Genomic DNA, 17,809 nt, shown 5'->3' with positions numbered 1-17,809 from the left:
CCTCAGCCAGCTACTCTCCCTTTTGCAGCGGCAGGTTGTGAAGGGCGCAGCAGGTGACCACGATGTGTGTTACCCTTTATGGACTTGGACTATATTGCAGGGCTCCACCAGACTAGCCCAGGCTGGGGCTCCCGCATATTGATCCACATTTTAAGCATCCCAATGGTTTGATCCACAAAGCTGTGAGTTGCAGCATGAGCCTTGTTATACCTTTGCTCTGCTGCAGTCTGAGGCCACCGCATGGGTGTCATCAGCCACGTCCCCTGGGGGTAGCCCTTGTCTCTGAGGAGCCATCCCTGCAGCCTCTGTGGATCCTGGAAAACATCTGTGACTGATTGAGAATGTAGGAGTCGTGCGCGCTCCCTGGAAACCGTGCGCAGACCAGCAGGATGTGTTTGTGGTGGTCGCACACCAGCTGCACATTCAACGAATGGAATCCCTTGCGGCTGATGTAGCTGACCGTGTGTTGAGATCTGAGTGTCACATGAGTGCAGTCGATGGCATCCTGCACCTGTGGGAAACCTGAGATCTGGGCAAGTCCAATTGCTCTTGCATCCTGGCTGTCCTGGTCCCGTGCGAAAAGCACAAAGCTGTGTGCCCTCGCAAAGATGGTATCTGTGACCTCATGGATACATTTGTGGGTGGAGGCTTGTGAGATCCCAGAGGTCGCCTGTGGAGCCCTGAAAGGAGCCACTGGCATAGAAATTGAGCACCATGGTCACTTTCACGGCCACTGGCAGTGGATGTCCTCCATGTCCCCTTGGTGCAAAATCCTGCAGTAGCTGGCAGATGTGAGCAACCAGTTCCCTAGATATGTGCAGACTTCGGCAACACTGGTTCTCGGTCATCTGCAGGAATGAAAGGTGGTGTCTATAGACCCTCGGTCTAGCTAGGCACCAACCAGTGACGGCTTGCTGTGGCTCCTTGGCAGCATGTGTGGGAGCCCTAGCTGCTACTTCTTCTCGCAGGCGCTGCTCCTCCCTCTGCACAACCAGGCGCCTCAGTCGCTGTATTCTCTGTCGCCTTTGCTCTCTTTTAAGCCATGAGGCATATAGCTAGTTCACCAGGCTCCATGATCCTGAAGTACTCCTCCTGCAGGATGAAAGAGAGAGATGCGTGGGTTAGCATGGGTGTACTAAGAACCTATCTTGGTTAAGTCTGAAGGCCCCTTAATGCATCCCAGAGTGTGCTGCATGACTGTCTGAAACTCCACCTTCCTCCGCCTCATTCCACCTGACCAATTGATGGCAGCTTTGCCCATTGGACTGCATGCTGTGCTCCCAGCTCAGGCACAGACATCCTCCTAACCCATACTGCAAGGCTGCACTGTTAGCTTGAACCATGGGGGAGACTGATCCAAACCGGAATGATGACATTGCAAGGGCCTGTGAGCGCCTCCACCAGTGAATGCTCTATGGCCAGCTTTAGCAAGAAGATTGTACAACTTGCCTAGACATCCAGTTGTTCTGCAGTTCACTAAAACGCACATTACTTTGTAGCCGGTGCCTGAGGGGTGAAAAGCTCTGGAGCACTTGGTGGCACTTTGATGCCTCTGCGTTTCTTGAGTGGGCAGAGAAGCTAGAGGCCCAACTCCAATCATGTCAACATGGCCGTGCCTGAACTGTCTCAGCTGCAGAAGAATGGCCACTTTATACAAGGTGTCCCTAATTCATGGCCGCTTCCCTCGCCCCCCCCACCCCCCACCCCCCACCCGCCCCACCCACCCCATCCTGCACGTGCTTGTGTGCTACCTTCAGTCGCAGGGCGGCCTTTTCTCCCCTGACCCCCTCAAAGTCGCTTCAACCGCAGGGCAGCCTTTGGCCCACCACCAAAGTCACCTCAACCACAGGGTAGACTTTGGCTCACCCCCAAAGTCGCCTCAACGACAAACCTGCCTTTGCACCCCCCCACCACCAACGCGCCTCAACCTTGAAATCTAACAGGCGTCCCTCATGAGCACTCCGCAACGTTACTGTGCACTCACCACCAGCTTCCCCTCGAAGCACAGCCCGCCAAGTGCATGCCTTATACATGCTGTTGTGAAACACGTCAGCATGCAATCACACGGATGTGGCCGGATGATCCAGCGGGGTGCGGGGATGAGTCCAGCGGGCTACCCTTATAATGATATGCTGATGTATTACAATGAGGTTCCTGACGTCCGATGGCAGGAAACGCGGCCCACCATCGAAGGGCTGAGCAGACAATTGCAAACTGGTTTCATGATGTTGTGAAACCGATTTTTGACCCTCTTACCATGTTGTCCGCTCACGCCACCGAACACACCTGCGCCACTAACTTCTTATAGTCTGGCAAATGTTAACAGCTTTTCTGTAAGGGCATTTTGTTATGGCAGATAATTTTATTTCGAGTGACTGTATTATCAGTTTGTTTTATGCTAATGCATTTTCAGCTATCTCAGTCCCCTGGTGTTGGGTTATTTATATGTAATTCAGTTGTAATCTTTATACATGTTTTGTGCTGTAATGCTCAGGATTAATTTCTACTGCATGTCATCACGGGGTTTCTTAGAATGTCACTCTGGGCACAGCTCACCATCCGAGATCAGTTTGCCTACTTTAGAATAGCGCATGTTTCTTCAAGTGTAACATGATGTTAAATGAAGCTCCAGATAGCAGTATTTCTGCAGGTTCATAGATCCTGTACTTCAAACTTTTGAAATGTGATTTCCTTTTGCTGCAGCCGGGGTACAAAGGAAATGCCTGTGAGGAGTGTGCAGATGAGGAAGCATACGGCCCTGACTGTGTTGTGGGTACGAAGATTCTTTTCTGTAACTTAAGTGTTGGAATAATACTTCTAAGTTTACTCATTGAGAGTTCAGCATTAGCAGAAAACAGTTGACAAGTTTTACATGTTGCCCAATCTCCTTTCCCATGCCAAAGACCAATTTTACCCATATTGACTTCTATTGTGGCTCCATTTTTGCAACAGTTATTCTCTGCAATCTATAGACATAAAAGTAAAAAGATCAAGTAAATATGTGGAACGTTAACTCAATATTGGATAAATTAAAAAGAAATTATAGTGCATTTGTTTAATATGTTTTCTTAGATAAAATCATTGAATTTTGATTTTTTTTTACTTTTGAGGGTGAGGTTTTTATACCCAGCTCAATTTTTGGCCTTCCACCAAAGATTAATTTCACCCTGTTTTTGTCAAAGGAGGCGCTTTTTATTAGTGTGGTTTCTTTTTGTCTATTTCTTGCTTTGTCTCCTCACACTTTCAGTCAAAATGGCATTTTGAGTGACCCAAGCTATTTCCTGTCCTCTTTTGTTAGTCACTGGAATGGTTATGTGTGTGTGTGTGTTTCTCTGTGTTTCTGCGTGCATTTGTGTTTCTGAGTGCTTGTGTGTGCGGACGTGCATGTGTGTCTATGCTAGAGCAGTTGCTGAACAATATTCTAAGTTTCAGCTTACAAATATTTCAGTCATGTTGAAACCAAAATAAAACCATGCCAAAGAAAAATGAATATATTGCCAAAGGGACACCATACTCAGAGAATTGGCTTAAAATTGTTCATGCATTAGTTATGATTCAGAAAGATGTTCGAATGTGTTGTTGTGACCTTAGAGACCAGCTTAATTCCTACATTTGATTTATTGTGCAACACAGGAAACATTCAAACTGACTTAGACAGACTAATGTGTGCTGAAGGAAAAGTTGATGATCACCAAACTCAGGAAATATCAAGGAGGGGCAACTAAAAGTAACTGCTCTATAGAGGAAGTGTCCCTGAGTGCTGAGGATGTTTGTAGATTGAGGTATAGCTGCATAATATTTTTCATGATCACTGTGCTGCAGAATAGAAACATCCAGAAATAGTACCTTTACTGTCATATTGATCCTCAGATGAGGCAATAGTCCTCCTTGATAGTCCGTCAAATTCAGGGTGGCAAAATCACCCATTGCCCATAACACACTTGCTGCTGCAGTAACAGGGACCATTGGCTTTGGCCCATTTTGCAAATCACTCTGCTTATTTTTGGTAGAGAACAAGCACATATTGGCAATCACTGTATTGCCAGACATACCTGCATTTGTTATAGAGACATACAGTGATTGTGTGACCATGCATCCAGAATATTCAAGACTGTAACCATCCAAACATGGCTGCATGCCCCAACGGCGACCTGCCATCATAAGTGTTTTTCACAGTTAGGGAACACTTCGATGCAGCTTTAGGTTGGGGAGTAGGACAAGCACCTTTTATAGGATAACCAATGGTAAATGAAATTGTAGAACTTATATCACATATTCACAGATAGCTCTTTGAGTAGATCTTTATATTCCTTCTTTGTATGGACTATATCTGTTGATTAATGCCATGGAAATTATATGTGCTGAGAGAAAGAAGGTCAACTTGAAGGAACTTGTGGCATATTCTTGCAAATACTTTGGCCCATAACTTGCCGGCTCGGGGGCATTGTAACTGGGGGTACCCCAAAATGTACTAGGGAACAACTCCCCCTCGCACCCCCCGCCGCCCCGAAAGTCCCCAGGTGAGGATTGCCTGGCAAATGCCCGGGAAGTTCAAACTTCCATTGGGCCATTGTCCTGCAATTGAAACCATCCGGAAGTATGATTTAAATCGCAAACTTCGGATGGTTCCAACTGTCTTACAGTAATAGTTACCTATGAAAAGTTAGGAGAATTAAAACCATTTCTAACTCCTGGTTAGCTATAGTACTGACCCCCCCACCCTACTCACCCCCCCATGGGCCACCAGCCCCTGACCACTTGACCGCCCACTGACCACACCCCCACTGACCACCCCCTGACCACCCAAACCCCACCCCCCTCACCGACCACCCCCCAACCATCTGACCCCCTTGACCCCAACTCACCATCCACTGACCACCTGACCCCCACCCTCTCCACTGACCACCCCATAACTAACTGACCCTCCCTGACTGACACCCCCCACTGACCACCCAACCACCACTCCCCTGACCACCTGACGCCCCGCTGACCAACTTTCCCAATTGACCCCCCTTCTCAACCGATCCCCCCACTGCTGACCAGCCCCCTCCACTGACCACCTGGCATCAACCAACCCCCCCGACCAACCAGCCACCCTCCAACCAATTGACCTCCCTCCGACTGAACTTCCGCGAACGACTGCCCCCCTCCACTGACCACCTGACCGCCACCTCACCCAACCACCCCCAGCCCCCAATCCTGCTCACTTACTTTACAATCCTACCTGCTACATGCCTTCTGAAAGTGGCTGGATCTTTAAACTTACTTGCTTTACGTCAGCTAGTGCTGTAAAAAAGATGGCGTGACTTCCTTACCTCCGATTCTGCAGCCCTCGACTCAGGAGTGCACTGCCCAACACAGTTCTTGCTCGGCCTGAGTTGGAAGGTCAGCGAGAAAGGAGTGGCTGGAAATCCAGGTAGGAAAATAGGAGTGGGATGGCAATCCGACTTGATTGCCACTCTGCAGAATTTCAGCCCCAATGTGTGGGAGTTCAAATGGAAAGTCAGAGTTGATCAGTGGAAGGAGATGTCCATTACTGGAAGTAAAAGAAGAAAAAATTGCATTTCTATGGTGCCTTCATGACCTCAGGGCATCCCAAAGTGTCTTATAGCCAATGAGGTGCTTTTGAAGTTACTGTTCTAACATGGAAAATGCGGCAACCAATTTGCGCATGGTGAGGTTCCGCAAATATCAATGAGATAATGTTGTGCGAGGGATTAATATTGGACAGGGCACTGGGGAAAACTGCCCTGCTCTTCTTCAGATAGTACCATGTGATCTTTTATGTTTACCTGAATCTCATCTGAATGTTTGCACCTCCGACAGTTCAGGGCACCTTCAGTACTACACTGGAGTGTTAGCCTAGATTATGTGTTCAAGTCTCTGCAGTGTGAAATAGCAGTTTATAGTACAGGTCTGGTTAAATCACCCTGCCAAAGCATTGCGTCCATCACTTTTATGCTCCTGAAGTCTCCCATATCCTTCCAATTCCCATGCAGGATGTGGGCCTCATCCTGCTGTATGCTCACTCCTCTTTGGATGATAAAACTGCAGTCTGTGTGGCTGGACTCTGGACCCCACCTGAGTGGTCCAAGCAATTCCTTTTGTTTGCTGCACACTAGGTGGCATGGGCCAATCTATGTTCTGATTGCTGTGTGGAGTTTCCGGTTAGAATCACCAGCATGGCTAGGAGGCTGCCTGTCACAACTTGCTGATGGGTTCAAGACTGTAGAGGCCTTAGCTAAGTTAGCCCACATAAAATAGGGAGTGTACCCCAGCTTCAGTTTTCAAATTAAGGTGTGTGGGTGGTCTTACCATCATGCATCATCCCAGCCCTTATGTTCATCTGTAAACCTGCCTGCACCAAGGGGGCTGAGCTCCATCACACTCTTTGAAACAAAAGTGTTGACGATAAGTGTCTTGTGACATATGTGTCGCTTGTAAACACTGATCCTTGAATATTGGTGGAAACAAGCATTGATCTAGAATTTTGGGCATGTTTTGCCCTTTTTTCAGGGCCTACTAAATCCCCAAGATAGCAAGCAGGAGGCTTGCACACACTTAAATGTGGAAATGTTTGTCTGCCATTTTGGGTGAAGACGAACAAAGACGTGCCATTTACCTGAAGCAGACGTTATGTCCTTTGCATATGCAAATAAGGGGGCCTAAAGCCAATTTGAGGTTCCCTTTCCTGATTGACTTACCCTGAAGCAGCCTGGCCATTGGCAGCTACACTCAGGGAAACCACACTAAGGTTCAACTGAAAGAAGGTAAGTAACTTGAAATAAAAACAGAAAATGCTGGGAACACTGAGCAGTTAGGTAGCATTTGCTGAGAGAACATACAAATCAATAACTCAGGTGCTGACATTTCATCAGAACTGCAAATGACAGAAACTAATGTTGACTTTAATACCTTTAGACCTTAATTCTCGCTCCTATCTTCTCTTTGGCAAGAAATGTTAGTGAAGTTTGATGGGTATGCTAGTGTTTCTGGGGGTTTCTGCTTGTGGGGTGGGGCTGAGAGGGGGACTTTCTGTTGGAGTCATAGGGCAGGATTTTCGGGCCCCACCCGCTGCCAGGATTATCTGGTCCCATCGAAAGTCAATGGACTTTTGGATGGGCTGTCGAATCTGCTGTGGTGGGTCCCGCCACGATAGGGCCGGAAAATCCTGGCCATAGGGCATAACGGTACATAAGGCAGCCATCTGGTCCATCGAGTTCAAGCTGGCTCTCTATAAAATAATCCAATCAGTCCCATTTCCTCACTCTATCCCCGTGGTCCTGCAAGTTTATTTCCCTCAAGTGCCCATCTAATTTCCTTTTGAAATCATTGAACATCTCCACTTCCAACGCCATCATTGGCAGTGAGTTCCAGGTCATTACCATTCATTGCATAAAAAAGTGCTTCCATATATCCACTTGTAAATCTTGCCCAAAATCTTAAATCTGTGTTCCTTAGCCTTTGTACAATCAGCTAATGGGAACAGCTTTTCTTTGTCTATCTTATTCTAAACCTGTCATAATTTTGTACACCTCTACTAAATCTCCCCTCAACCTCCATTGTTCCAAAGAGAAAAATCCCCACTTCTCCAACCCAACCTTGGAACTAAAATCCCTGGAATTGTGCTGACAGTCATTCTATTGCATGTCTGTATCTGTGTAGCCTCTTCAGTCTTTATGTTTATACTGTCGATGGTCTTTTTGGACCTGACAATGCTGTGTCCTGACGAATTGGTCTCGCTTGTTCAATTGAAGCAGCACTCTAAGAACACTCAATGAGATTTTCATTCCCTCAGCTCTGTTAACTGCAGACTGTGCTGCGGCAGTAATTACCCAGACTCCAGAAACATGCATCCGAGCCAACTCTTGGCCTTCAGCAAAAAGGCAACAATGGGAAAAAATATGCCGGATGTTGAATGCACAAGGAGAGAAATGTTGACTGCCAAAAACTAGACTTCAAAACATTCATTTGCAGCAACAATAATGACCTTGCTTTAAAAGCATTCCAAAGCAGGCCACACCCATTTCCCTGCCATGTGTCCATTTTGTATGGTCAAACTGTGCCCAACCTCATCAAAATGCTTCAATATATTTTAGAAATGAGGCTTGTGCTTGCCTGCTGTGCTGCCTTTTTAAACCCCTCAAGAAAGGTGTATTGTAAAATTAGTTGTCCTGCTAATCAGGCACATGAGATGTAGGTCTGATTTTCTGACCCGGTGCCAGTGAGACCCTGAGCCGCTAGTGTAACCTCATTCCCACCTTTGTCAAGTGCGGCTTGTAACAGCAAATCCACCTTTGGGGGAGATATTTACCATTACAGTCAAATGAGAAATTCTGGAATATGCACGTCACACCAGATCAGTTTCTGGTTAGGGACGGGCAAAAGGAAAATGGGACTGCTATCTTTTTATAAATAAATGCAAATATTATACACATTTTGACCTGTGCATTTCTAAGTTTGAAGTCCACTCCCTGTGTTTATTCTATGAAAGCTAAATCGCTGTTTGTTTTGATTTAAGATGCTGCAAAATGGCACAAAATTGCTTCTGACCTCATTATGGCTTTGTTTATGATGTTTGAATCCACTATTGTGTTAAAGATAAAAAACAAAAAGTGTTGTGGTAACTGTAATTAAGAAATTTAAGGCATTAGACCCTGGTTTCCTGCCTGTACAATACAATGAACAATGCTTAGTGTATAATGTAACTGTTAAGAAAGCGGTGTTGTGCAGTAATTAAGTGATAACTTCCATGCATTAGAAGTAAAAACAGAAACTGCTGGAAACACTCAGCTAGTCCGGAAGTATCTGTGGAGGGAGGAAGGTAGGGTTAACATTTGAGGTTGATGAACAATTTTTGAGTAGATCCAAAGCTGTGGAAAAGGAAAAGAAACCTTTTATTTGGAGGAAGTGAGTGGAGTAGGAGGAAAAGTTGTTCAATGTAAGAATACATTTGGCCAGGTGGAAGAAAGAGGAGATTCCATCCCATTGTGACTTCTGTGTTCTTGGCCTACGCTTTTCCAAGGAAGCTCAACAGAAGCTCAACAAAAGGCATGTCGGGGACAGTTTTAATCAAAGAGGTAACCAAGGTGGAATCTCAAGCTACAATGTGGTTTATCACTCATTTAGTGCAAGTTGAAGTCAGTGCAAGTAATGATTTCCCAGAGGATTGTTAAGGTGATGATTGACTATTAGTTTGCCTGCTAGTGCTCCTTAAAGAGGCTACATGCCATTGTAGCAGATAATGCTTCATTTAATGACCTCACTTAACAGCGACCATCTGAATTGGAATAAACAAGTCATTGGTGAGAATTTCGAGTGCCACTGGTAACAGTGGTAAATTCACTGTTCACTTGCTGCGGGAGTTTTGAGAGGACTTTTGAAACACATTTGGAGACTTTCTGGGACATGTTGTTAAGACTTCACCAACACTGTCAATATTTATTCTAGAAATTCGGTTTTACCTAAAAAGAGTAAGTGCTGTGCTGCTCTGCTTTATGGCTAATTTATAGGAGTCACCAGGAGAAAGGCAGTGCTTGGCTGCTGACATCTTGCTAGGGCTTCCCTTTGGTCTGCAGGAGGAACGGGAGACGGAGAAAAGGCCAAGTAGAGCAGCACTAACCGTCGCAGGAGAGAGGGACAGGCAGGCATGATGGAATTCTTCCTCTCTTCAGGTACAGGATATCTCTCCACTTCTGTCCCTTCTCCATCAGGACCTTCAATGTCGCGTCTGAGAACCTGTGCTCCACGAAATTTGTGTCTAATCAGCACTTAAGTGCTAAACCGGCAGATGTCTGATTTAGTGCCTCTAGGCAAGTTTGAATTATGGTAATCAACATTAGGACCAAAATTGCATGCTAATACATATTTTCAAACAGACGTGTCTAATTAGCACAACACCCATTTCGAGCCTGTTTCACTCTTTCATCAAAACAATCCCCCTCAGCTATCTACTAGCCACTTCACAGACTTCTGGTTTTAACATTGACTTTATCAACTTCAGACATTAACCACAGTTCCCATTTCCTCTCCCACAGCAGGAGCCGGTAAATTAGGGTGAGTGCCCCAGAGCTATTGAAAAAGGGGAAGTGTGGGCTGGTGCTTGGGATGGGGACCCTCTATTGACAAATGACTGGTAGGATGGTCTGCATTCCTGGTGGAACATCTGTAGTGTCTTCCAGCTCTAATGAAAGGTCATTGACCTGAAAAGTTAAGCTTGTGTTTCTTTCTCCACAGATACTGCCTGGCCTGCTGAATGTTTCCAGTGTTTTTTGTTTTTACTTTGATTTCCAGTATCCACAGTATTTTGTGTTTTGTTCCAGTCATTGCAAGTGTGAGTGGCACTAGATCATTGTTGAAATAATCAGCACTCAGAGAGATAATTGTAGTTCTGTAAAGCTCTGGAAATCCTTGTCCAGAACGGTTGATGCAATTCAAACCTCTTCAGCTCCACTCCACAAATACTGACCACTGCAGTTAGTAGTCCATTTGATGGTTATGTGAATATTTTATATTACAATATTTAATTTAAATCTATTAAAATAACCAGCATCTACCGATGCTAGTGAACAACATAATGGACTTAATGTTAAGGGTTTTATTGTGGTTTCGGTTGTTTCAGCATCTTCTATTTGCCTTATGTCAGAACAATTAATGTGAGGTAAACTCTGGTACAAATGGGTTACAGCCTAAATGAACATCTTCTGTTGTGATTGGATACCATGTAATTAAATTGTTTATTGCCCAGAATACTTTGGACAATGGGAACAGCCCAAAGGACAAATCAGTTTTCTTATTCTTAAAACAGAGATAAAAACAAAAAGCTAAAAGCTACTGCGGATGCTGGAAATCCAAATATTCTTAATCTAGGTTGACATTTGAGTGCCTTACTGAGGGAATACAGCACTGTCAGAGATGCTGACTTTCGGATGGGACAGCCCTCGTGGACGAAGGCAAATAATCCCATGGCACAATTTGAAGGCAAACATGATGAATTCCCCTGGTGTCCTGCTCAACATTTGTCCCTCAGCCAATACAATCAGAACAGATTATAATACAATACAAACCAGATTATCTGGTTGTTTATCTCATTGCTGTTTGTGGAGCCTTTCTGTGTGCAAATTTGCTGCCACTTTCCTATATTGCAACAATAACCACACTTCAAAAGTACTTTTTTTTCCTTTATTCTTTCATGGGATGTGGACATCATTGGAAAGGGCCAGCATTTGTCACCCATCCCTAGTTGCACTTGAACTGAATGGCTTGCTAGGCCATTTCAGAGAGCAGTTAAGAGTCAAGCACATTGCTGTGGGTCTGGAGTCACATGTCAGCCAGACCAGGTAAGAACAGCAGATTTCCTCCCCTAAAGGCCATTAGTGAACCAAATGCCTTTTTACAAAAATCAATAATCATGCTTTATATTTCACATTAACTAATTGAATTTGAGATGCATCAGCTATGGCGGGATTTGAACACTTGTCTCCAGAGAATTAGCTTGGGCCTCTGGATTATTAGGTGAGTCACATTACCACTAAACCATTGTCTTCATTGGCTACAAAGTGCTATGGGATGTCCTTTCATGAAAGTTGCTGAAGAAATGCAAGTTCTTTCCTTTTCTGCTTAATTGTAGTCTGCTGTTGGTGATTTTTGACTATAAAGTTTGCTTTTGGAGGAGGGGATGAGGAGAAAACAAATTGGAATTTATGCTCATCATTCTCAGATGAGATATATAGCATGCATTACCCTTACTGCTCATACTCTTCCAAAGCTCAGGGGCGCATGCCTACAGCATACGTCCATTACCCATAACAATCATCTGTGTGACTTCTCTGAGTGATGTGAAGGATTACATTTTCAAGCTGGACTGAATATGAACAACTACGCAGAGATGAAAGGCCAGTGTTCCTCATCTGAGCCTCTCAGCCTATATAGATGATGACTCATTAATCTTTACTTGCTTCCACAATTTAAAATCATTTTAACTGTACATGGTGAGTCAGCACCTTCATTCTGTCAGGCTCAATAAAGCAGCCCAGGCAGTTTCCCTAGTTAAGTATCAACTGTGGCTGAGTGGTAGTGCTCTTGCTACCAAGGCAAAGGTTGTGATTTCAGGTCCCATTCCAGAAATTTGAAAATGTAATTCAGGCTATTGGAACAGTATTGATGGAATGGTTTGAAAACAAACTGAGCCCTTCTAAGGTAGGCATAATAAGGCTCTCATAGCATATTTGAGAAATAATGCAGTAGGCTAACATTTATCACTGAAGAGACATGTCTAAGCTTTTTGTCTTGTACTCAGCAGGACACACGGGAGAATATTATACAAGGGGAAAACAATAATTTACACTGTATGTGAAGATGGTGCTGATTGGTTGGCAAGTGGTGTTTCCATGGAGAATGCACCACTGATGGTGACTGACAGTTAACTGCCAAGCATTGTTTGAAATTTAAGCCAGGCACTTGACCCTGATTGGTCAAGGCATTACCCTGAGAAATGAGCCAGAAAATGGCTATAACTTATTTTATTTAGCCAAAACAGGTGCAATGTATGTACATGTTCTTTCTGTCTGTAAAGACCTGTGTATTAATATATGGAGCTTCCAGTACATGCAAATGCACCACACTGTGAGCCCAACTGACAATCTTAAATTGATTGCCAGCGAAATTCTTAGCACACTGAGGATTATTTAGCAAATGTTGTTCAATTGTGGAATCTCCTCTAATGTTAGACACTGTGTTTTGAGTTTTGCAAGCATGGGCTGGTTGGGTATGCTCTGTACCCTGCCCATTGTGAACAGCGGCTGGGACATGCTATTTGATATGATCTGCCATTCTTTGGGACATACGGCCTACATACCTAGCATCACACTGGCACTGAAATTCATACACCACATTACTCGTTTATGTGATAAGCAGTTTGGGCTCAGTTTGTTTTCAAACCATTCCATCAATACTGCTCCAATAGCCTGAATTACATTTTCAAATTTCTGGAATGGGACCTGAAATCACAACCTTTTTGGCTTGGTGGCAGTGGTGAATACCACTTATGTTGCTATTGCAGAGTAGCAGCATGAAACAGCTAGCTTCATCTGTTGCTCAAGTTTTTGAGATACCTTGCCCTTCCAGGGTAATTCGAGTTAGACTGGGCACTTTTCAGGGCCGAACGTGATGGCCTTAAGCCCGTTTGTGAGTATACAGTGTGTAATGATCTGGTCAGGGTAGCCATTATCCTGCAGGATCCCTTTCATGCGCCCTATTTCAGCATCAAGCTTGCATGGTGAGCAAATGACTCTGGCCTATTTACAAGGTTGCCGTAAAGACCAATCTTATAGCGTGTGGAACTGTAAGAATCCCAACGTGTATATTGACTAGTGAATGTAGGCTTGTGGTAGACCGTGGTAGAGAAATCTCTGGCAGATTTCTCAACCAGTTTGTCAAGGAAGGGGAACTCATTTAACTACTCCATTTCATGGGTGAATTTGAGTGCAGGATGGAGCCCATTAAGACATGCAACGAAAGACATGTAAGCTGCGCATTTAAATTTAGTAAACGTACCATCCACATATTGAAAATATGTGAGGGGTAGGAGGCTGGGTGTCATTCCATCGAAGGCATGTTTCTCATGGAACGCAATAAAGATGTTTGTGAGAGCTGGGCCTAGAGATGGTCCCATGGCAACACCATCTATTTGGGCATACATGGTGCCATTAAAACTGAACTGAACTGCGCGAGTTGCCAAGTTCATAAATTCAATGAGTACTAATTCACACAATGGTGGCGGGTCTAGATCATCATGATATGGTGCTGCAGCGCAAATATCTATGGGTTCCTTAAGTGGAACATTGGTGGATGGGCTCACAATGTCAAATGAGCACATTGGCACAGCATTGCTATCGATATGCAAGTCCTGGATGGCCTTCACAAATGTGAAGGAGTCCTTCACGGTGTATGTGGAAACCTTGGTCAAAACTGGTTGTAGCAATTCGCCCAACCATTTGGCCAATTCATGTTGTGCAGAACCAGTCATAGATAAGATGGAGCATAGAGGGACATCACTTTTGTGTATCTTGGGCAGCCCATACATACACGTATGTAGCGAACCATTAGGACGAACCCCATCATATATCACGCGGTAGCCCATTGCTCTTATACAAGTCCAGCAAATGTTTTTTTTAGCTTACTTTCAAGCAAGGCTGTCTGGTCATGTTGTGCGGCAGGTCCAATGGATATGAATTTGGACCTGTCATTAAGAATGATGTGCATTTTGTTGATATAGTCATGCTTGTTAAGGATCACTATTCCCGTCCCTTTGTCAGGTTTACTGATGTGTATGCCCGGGTTGGTCTTAAGGCCTCGCAATGCTGTAAGACATTTGCATTACATATGAAGGTTTGACAGGTCATTTGGAATCCCGCAATATATATGTGCTAGATCAGCTAGGTGCACTTTCAGGATTTCAACGTCATCAATGGACGCTGGTTTGTGGTGGGATGGTTGGGAGTGGAGGAGTACAAACTCAGCAAATACCTCTTCCTGTTTGATTTGGGATGAAGGCACACCAAAATTGAAACCATGCGCAAGAACAAGCTCCTCACTTTCTGAGAGTACATGGTCAGAGAGATTTGTTACGTGTTTAGTAGCATCATTAATTGCGTTGCCAAACCATTCCCGCTTAAGTGAGTTTATGGTGCAAACGTGTTTTAAATGGGTACTGTTTATGGTGCGGTCATCTATTGAAGCGATACAGTGACATAAACGGATCAAATTGAAAAATGAAAGAAATTTGCGCACCTCAGGTCAAGTGCAGTGTAGGGCAGGGCGTAAATTAGTAACCCTACTACCAATCTGCTCAATCTCATATCACATAAATGCTGGCTCGATCATGGGACTGTGCCTCACCTTAGCATTATCAATACGTTTGGAAATAAAAACTGGTGCAGCCTTGGGACTGGTAGATCCTATCAAACAGCATGTCCCAGCTGCTGTTCGCAGTGAGCAAGGTACGGACTGTACCCAACCAGCCCATGCTTGCAAAACTCAAAACACAGTATTTAATGTTAGGTGATTGATGGTTGGAGATTCTGTGATTGGACAACATTTGCTAAATAATCCTCAATGTGCTAAGAATTATGCTGACAATCTTAAATTGGTTGTCAATCGGGCTCGTAGTGTGGTGCATTTGTGTATACTGGAAACCCCATGCATTACTACACAAGGCCTTGTTCTTTACAGACAGAAAGAACATGTACATACATTGTGCCTGTTTCAGCTAAACAAAATAAGTTGTAGCCATTCACTGACTCATTCCTCAGGATAATGCGTTGACCAATCAGGGTCAAGCTGCCTGGTTTAAATTTCAAGCAATGCTTGGCAGTTGACTGTCAGTTATCATCAGTGGTGCATCCTCCATGGCAACGCCACTTGCTAACCAATCAGCTCTATTTTCACATACAGTATAAATTGTTGTTTTCCCCTTATATTGGTATTCTTGCGAGGGTCTGGATGAGTGCAAGACGAAAAGCTTAGACATGTCTCTTTTTTAAGCAATACTCAACTTCTGCACTGACCAAATGACTATTTAACATTTATTCCTCAATAAATGTCACTAGAAATCAGGCCATCTGATCATAATGTTTGTGGGACCTTGTTGCAGTGTTTCCCCACATTACAACAGTGAATGTATTTCAAAAATACTTCATTGGCTGTGAAGCACTTTGGAACATTCTGAAGTTGTGAAAGGCGCTATATAAATATAAGGCCTTTTTCACTGATGATATCTTTGTGCCATTTTTCCACTTCTGAATTTAATCTGAAAATCTGGTTGTCTTGTCATGTCTTAGCCTGCTTTAATTCTGTAGAGGACAAAATGAGATAACTTAGTAGTCAAAGCCTAGTCACAGTAAATAAATATATGAACTTTGGATCATGAATCGAGAATCCTTTGTGTTGCAGAACTGAACTGTTTCATATTTATTTGAGCACCATTTAATATCAACTTTTTCCTGATGTATTCCCACCCAATTTTCTGAACTCCCCAGTTCTTTGAAGGGCCATGACTCCTTGTTAGGATATGATTACACAAGCACTGCATGTCTGCCAAGGCCTCTCCCAAGTGGCCATTATTCATATCTGAGTCTTGAGGGTGTGTTGACAAGTTATTCAACTGTGCAAGCATCACAACAAGCTCCAAACCTGTCTTCATCAAATATTCATCCTTCTATCCAAGCAGTAGGGCTCAAGCTACTTTTCCTGTTCTTAATCCACTGCCACTGAAGCCAAATGCAGAATCTTGGCTGGAAGCAGGCAATTCTGCACAGATGTGAGGATCAAACATGTTACATTCCTAGTCCGTATGGTGCAACCATTACAGAATTTATATTCAAATTATTGTCTTAATGCCTGTATTTAAAATTCCTTAAATGCATTCAACTGTGAAATACTGAAAAGCCATAATTTGCTAGCAATCAGAATAGATAGTCAGAATGATATTTGCTATTTTTAACTCCATTGGTGTTGGCTGTGTTTGTTTAAAGGATGCAGGTGTGTACACGGAGTCTGCAACAATGGGATTACTGGAAATGGAAAGTGCATTTGCTTTTCTGGTTACACTGGGCTAAAATGTGACCAAGGTAAGTATGCTTTCTTAATTTAGGTCAGTTAAAAACACTGGGATGTTATAATGGGGACAATTTTAACCTAGCCTACTAACCTGAAGGAATCAGGTACGACATCGGTTTTTACACCCATCCAATTTTATTCCCCATTGAAGCCAACAGGGAGTAATGTTGGGCAGGGTGTAAAATCAATGCTTTGCTATTGGGTTTCCTACCCAGTGAGTTAGATTAAAATTGTCTCCAGTGTATCAGTGCACATAGTGTGTTGCACCACAGAGCAGCAGAATACAGATCTCATCTGGAATCCTCCCATTTGCACCCTTTAGGATTTAGGCCTCAGCACTGTGCAGAGACATTAAACTGAGGGAGGATATCTCCTCACACAGTGGGAGTGTAAACCAGAGGGAAAATAATCTCCGATTGCCATTCTGTAGCTCCTGGTGGCTGGTTTCAGATTGGATTGATGAAGACCTCAAAGAGACCTGTGACAATGTGAGGTACCACAGCCCCCCAAAAAAGTGGAGGAAAGCCTGTTAAAAAAGGGAAAATCAATTTCAAAAAATAAATAAAATACTGATGTAAAAATAGTTCTCCAAAAGCATTTTAACTGTAGATTTTAGGTTTTTTTTTTAGCTAGCTAAAGTATAATTGTTAAATGAAGTGATAGAATGGGAATTTTAACTCTCTCTGGAGCACGTTTTTGTTTGCATAATAGAGTTAACTCTATTATGAATTTCCTTTCTTCTGAATGAGATCCAAATATTTTGGCATATATTAGAAGGCAAGTCACCCAAGTCTCTTTTATACTCAAGACAGTTACTTGGAAATGCCTGGCAGCAGGTTGTGAAATCTGGAAGCCAGGTGAGACACATGTTGCACTTGCATGTTTGTGCTTGAGTGCAAATCTGTGTAGAATACTGAGGTGAAAGTCACCGCTCCTTCTGGGAGGAACATACATGTGAAAACCTCCATACCATTAACTTGCAAATCTCACAGGTTGAAATGGGAAGTAGAAGGGAAAAAACATTGGGCAAAATCTTCCAGTTTCGCAGGTCCCAACGGCTGGACCACATGTGTGTGGCGCTTGCCCTTGTAGGTGGGACAGCCGGGCATGCGCAATCATGTGACAGATGTAGATACACAGCGGTGAGGGCCCCAGCCAATCATGTAGTGAGAACAGGCAGGAAGACATGCCC

At 43.9% G+C, this 17,809-nt stretch overlaps 1 protein-coding gene across 1 annotated transcript in view; it reads left to right on the top strand.

Moving 5' to 3' along the window:
- The window catches only part of stab1 (stabilin 1), a 260,057-nt gene that overhangs the window by 21,360 nt on the left and 220,888 nt on the right, over positions 1 to 17,809 (top strand). Inside the window, exons 5-6 of the mRNA XM_078543330.1 lie at positions 2,704 to 2,773; positions 16,533 to 16,628. Coding sequence (XP_078399456.1) covers positions 2,704 to 2,773; positions 16,533 to 16,628 — 166 coding nt within the window. The remainder of the gene's footprint in view (positions 1 to 2,703; positions 2,774 to 16,532; positions 16,629 to 17,809) is intronic.

This window comes from Cetorhinus maximus, chromosome 6 (genome assembly GCF_964194155.1).
Source record: "Cetorhinus maximus chromosome 6, sCetMax3.hap1.1, whole genome shotgun sequence".
Classification (NCBI taxonomy): domain Eukaryota; kingdom Metazoa; phylum Chordata; class Chondrichthyes; order Lamniformes; family Cetorhinidae; genus Cetorhinus; species Cetorhinus maximus.
This window is presented reverse-complemented; position numbering and strand designations above follow the sequence as displayed.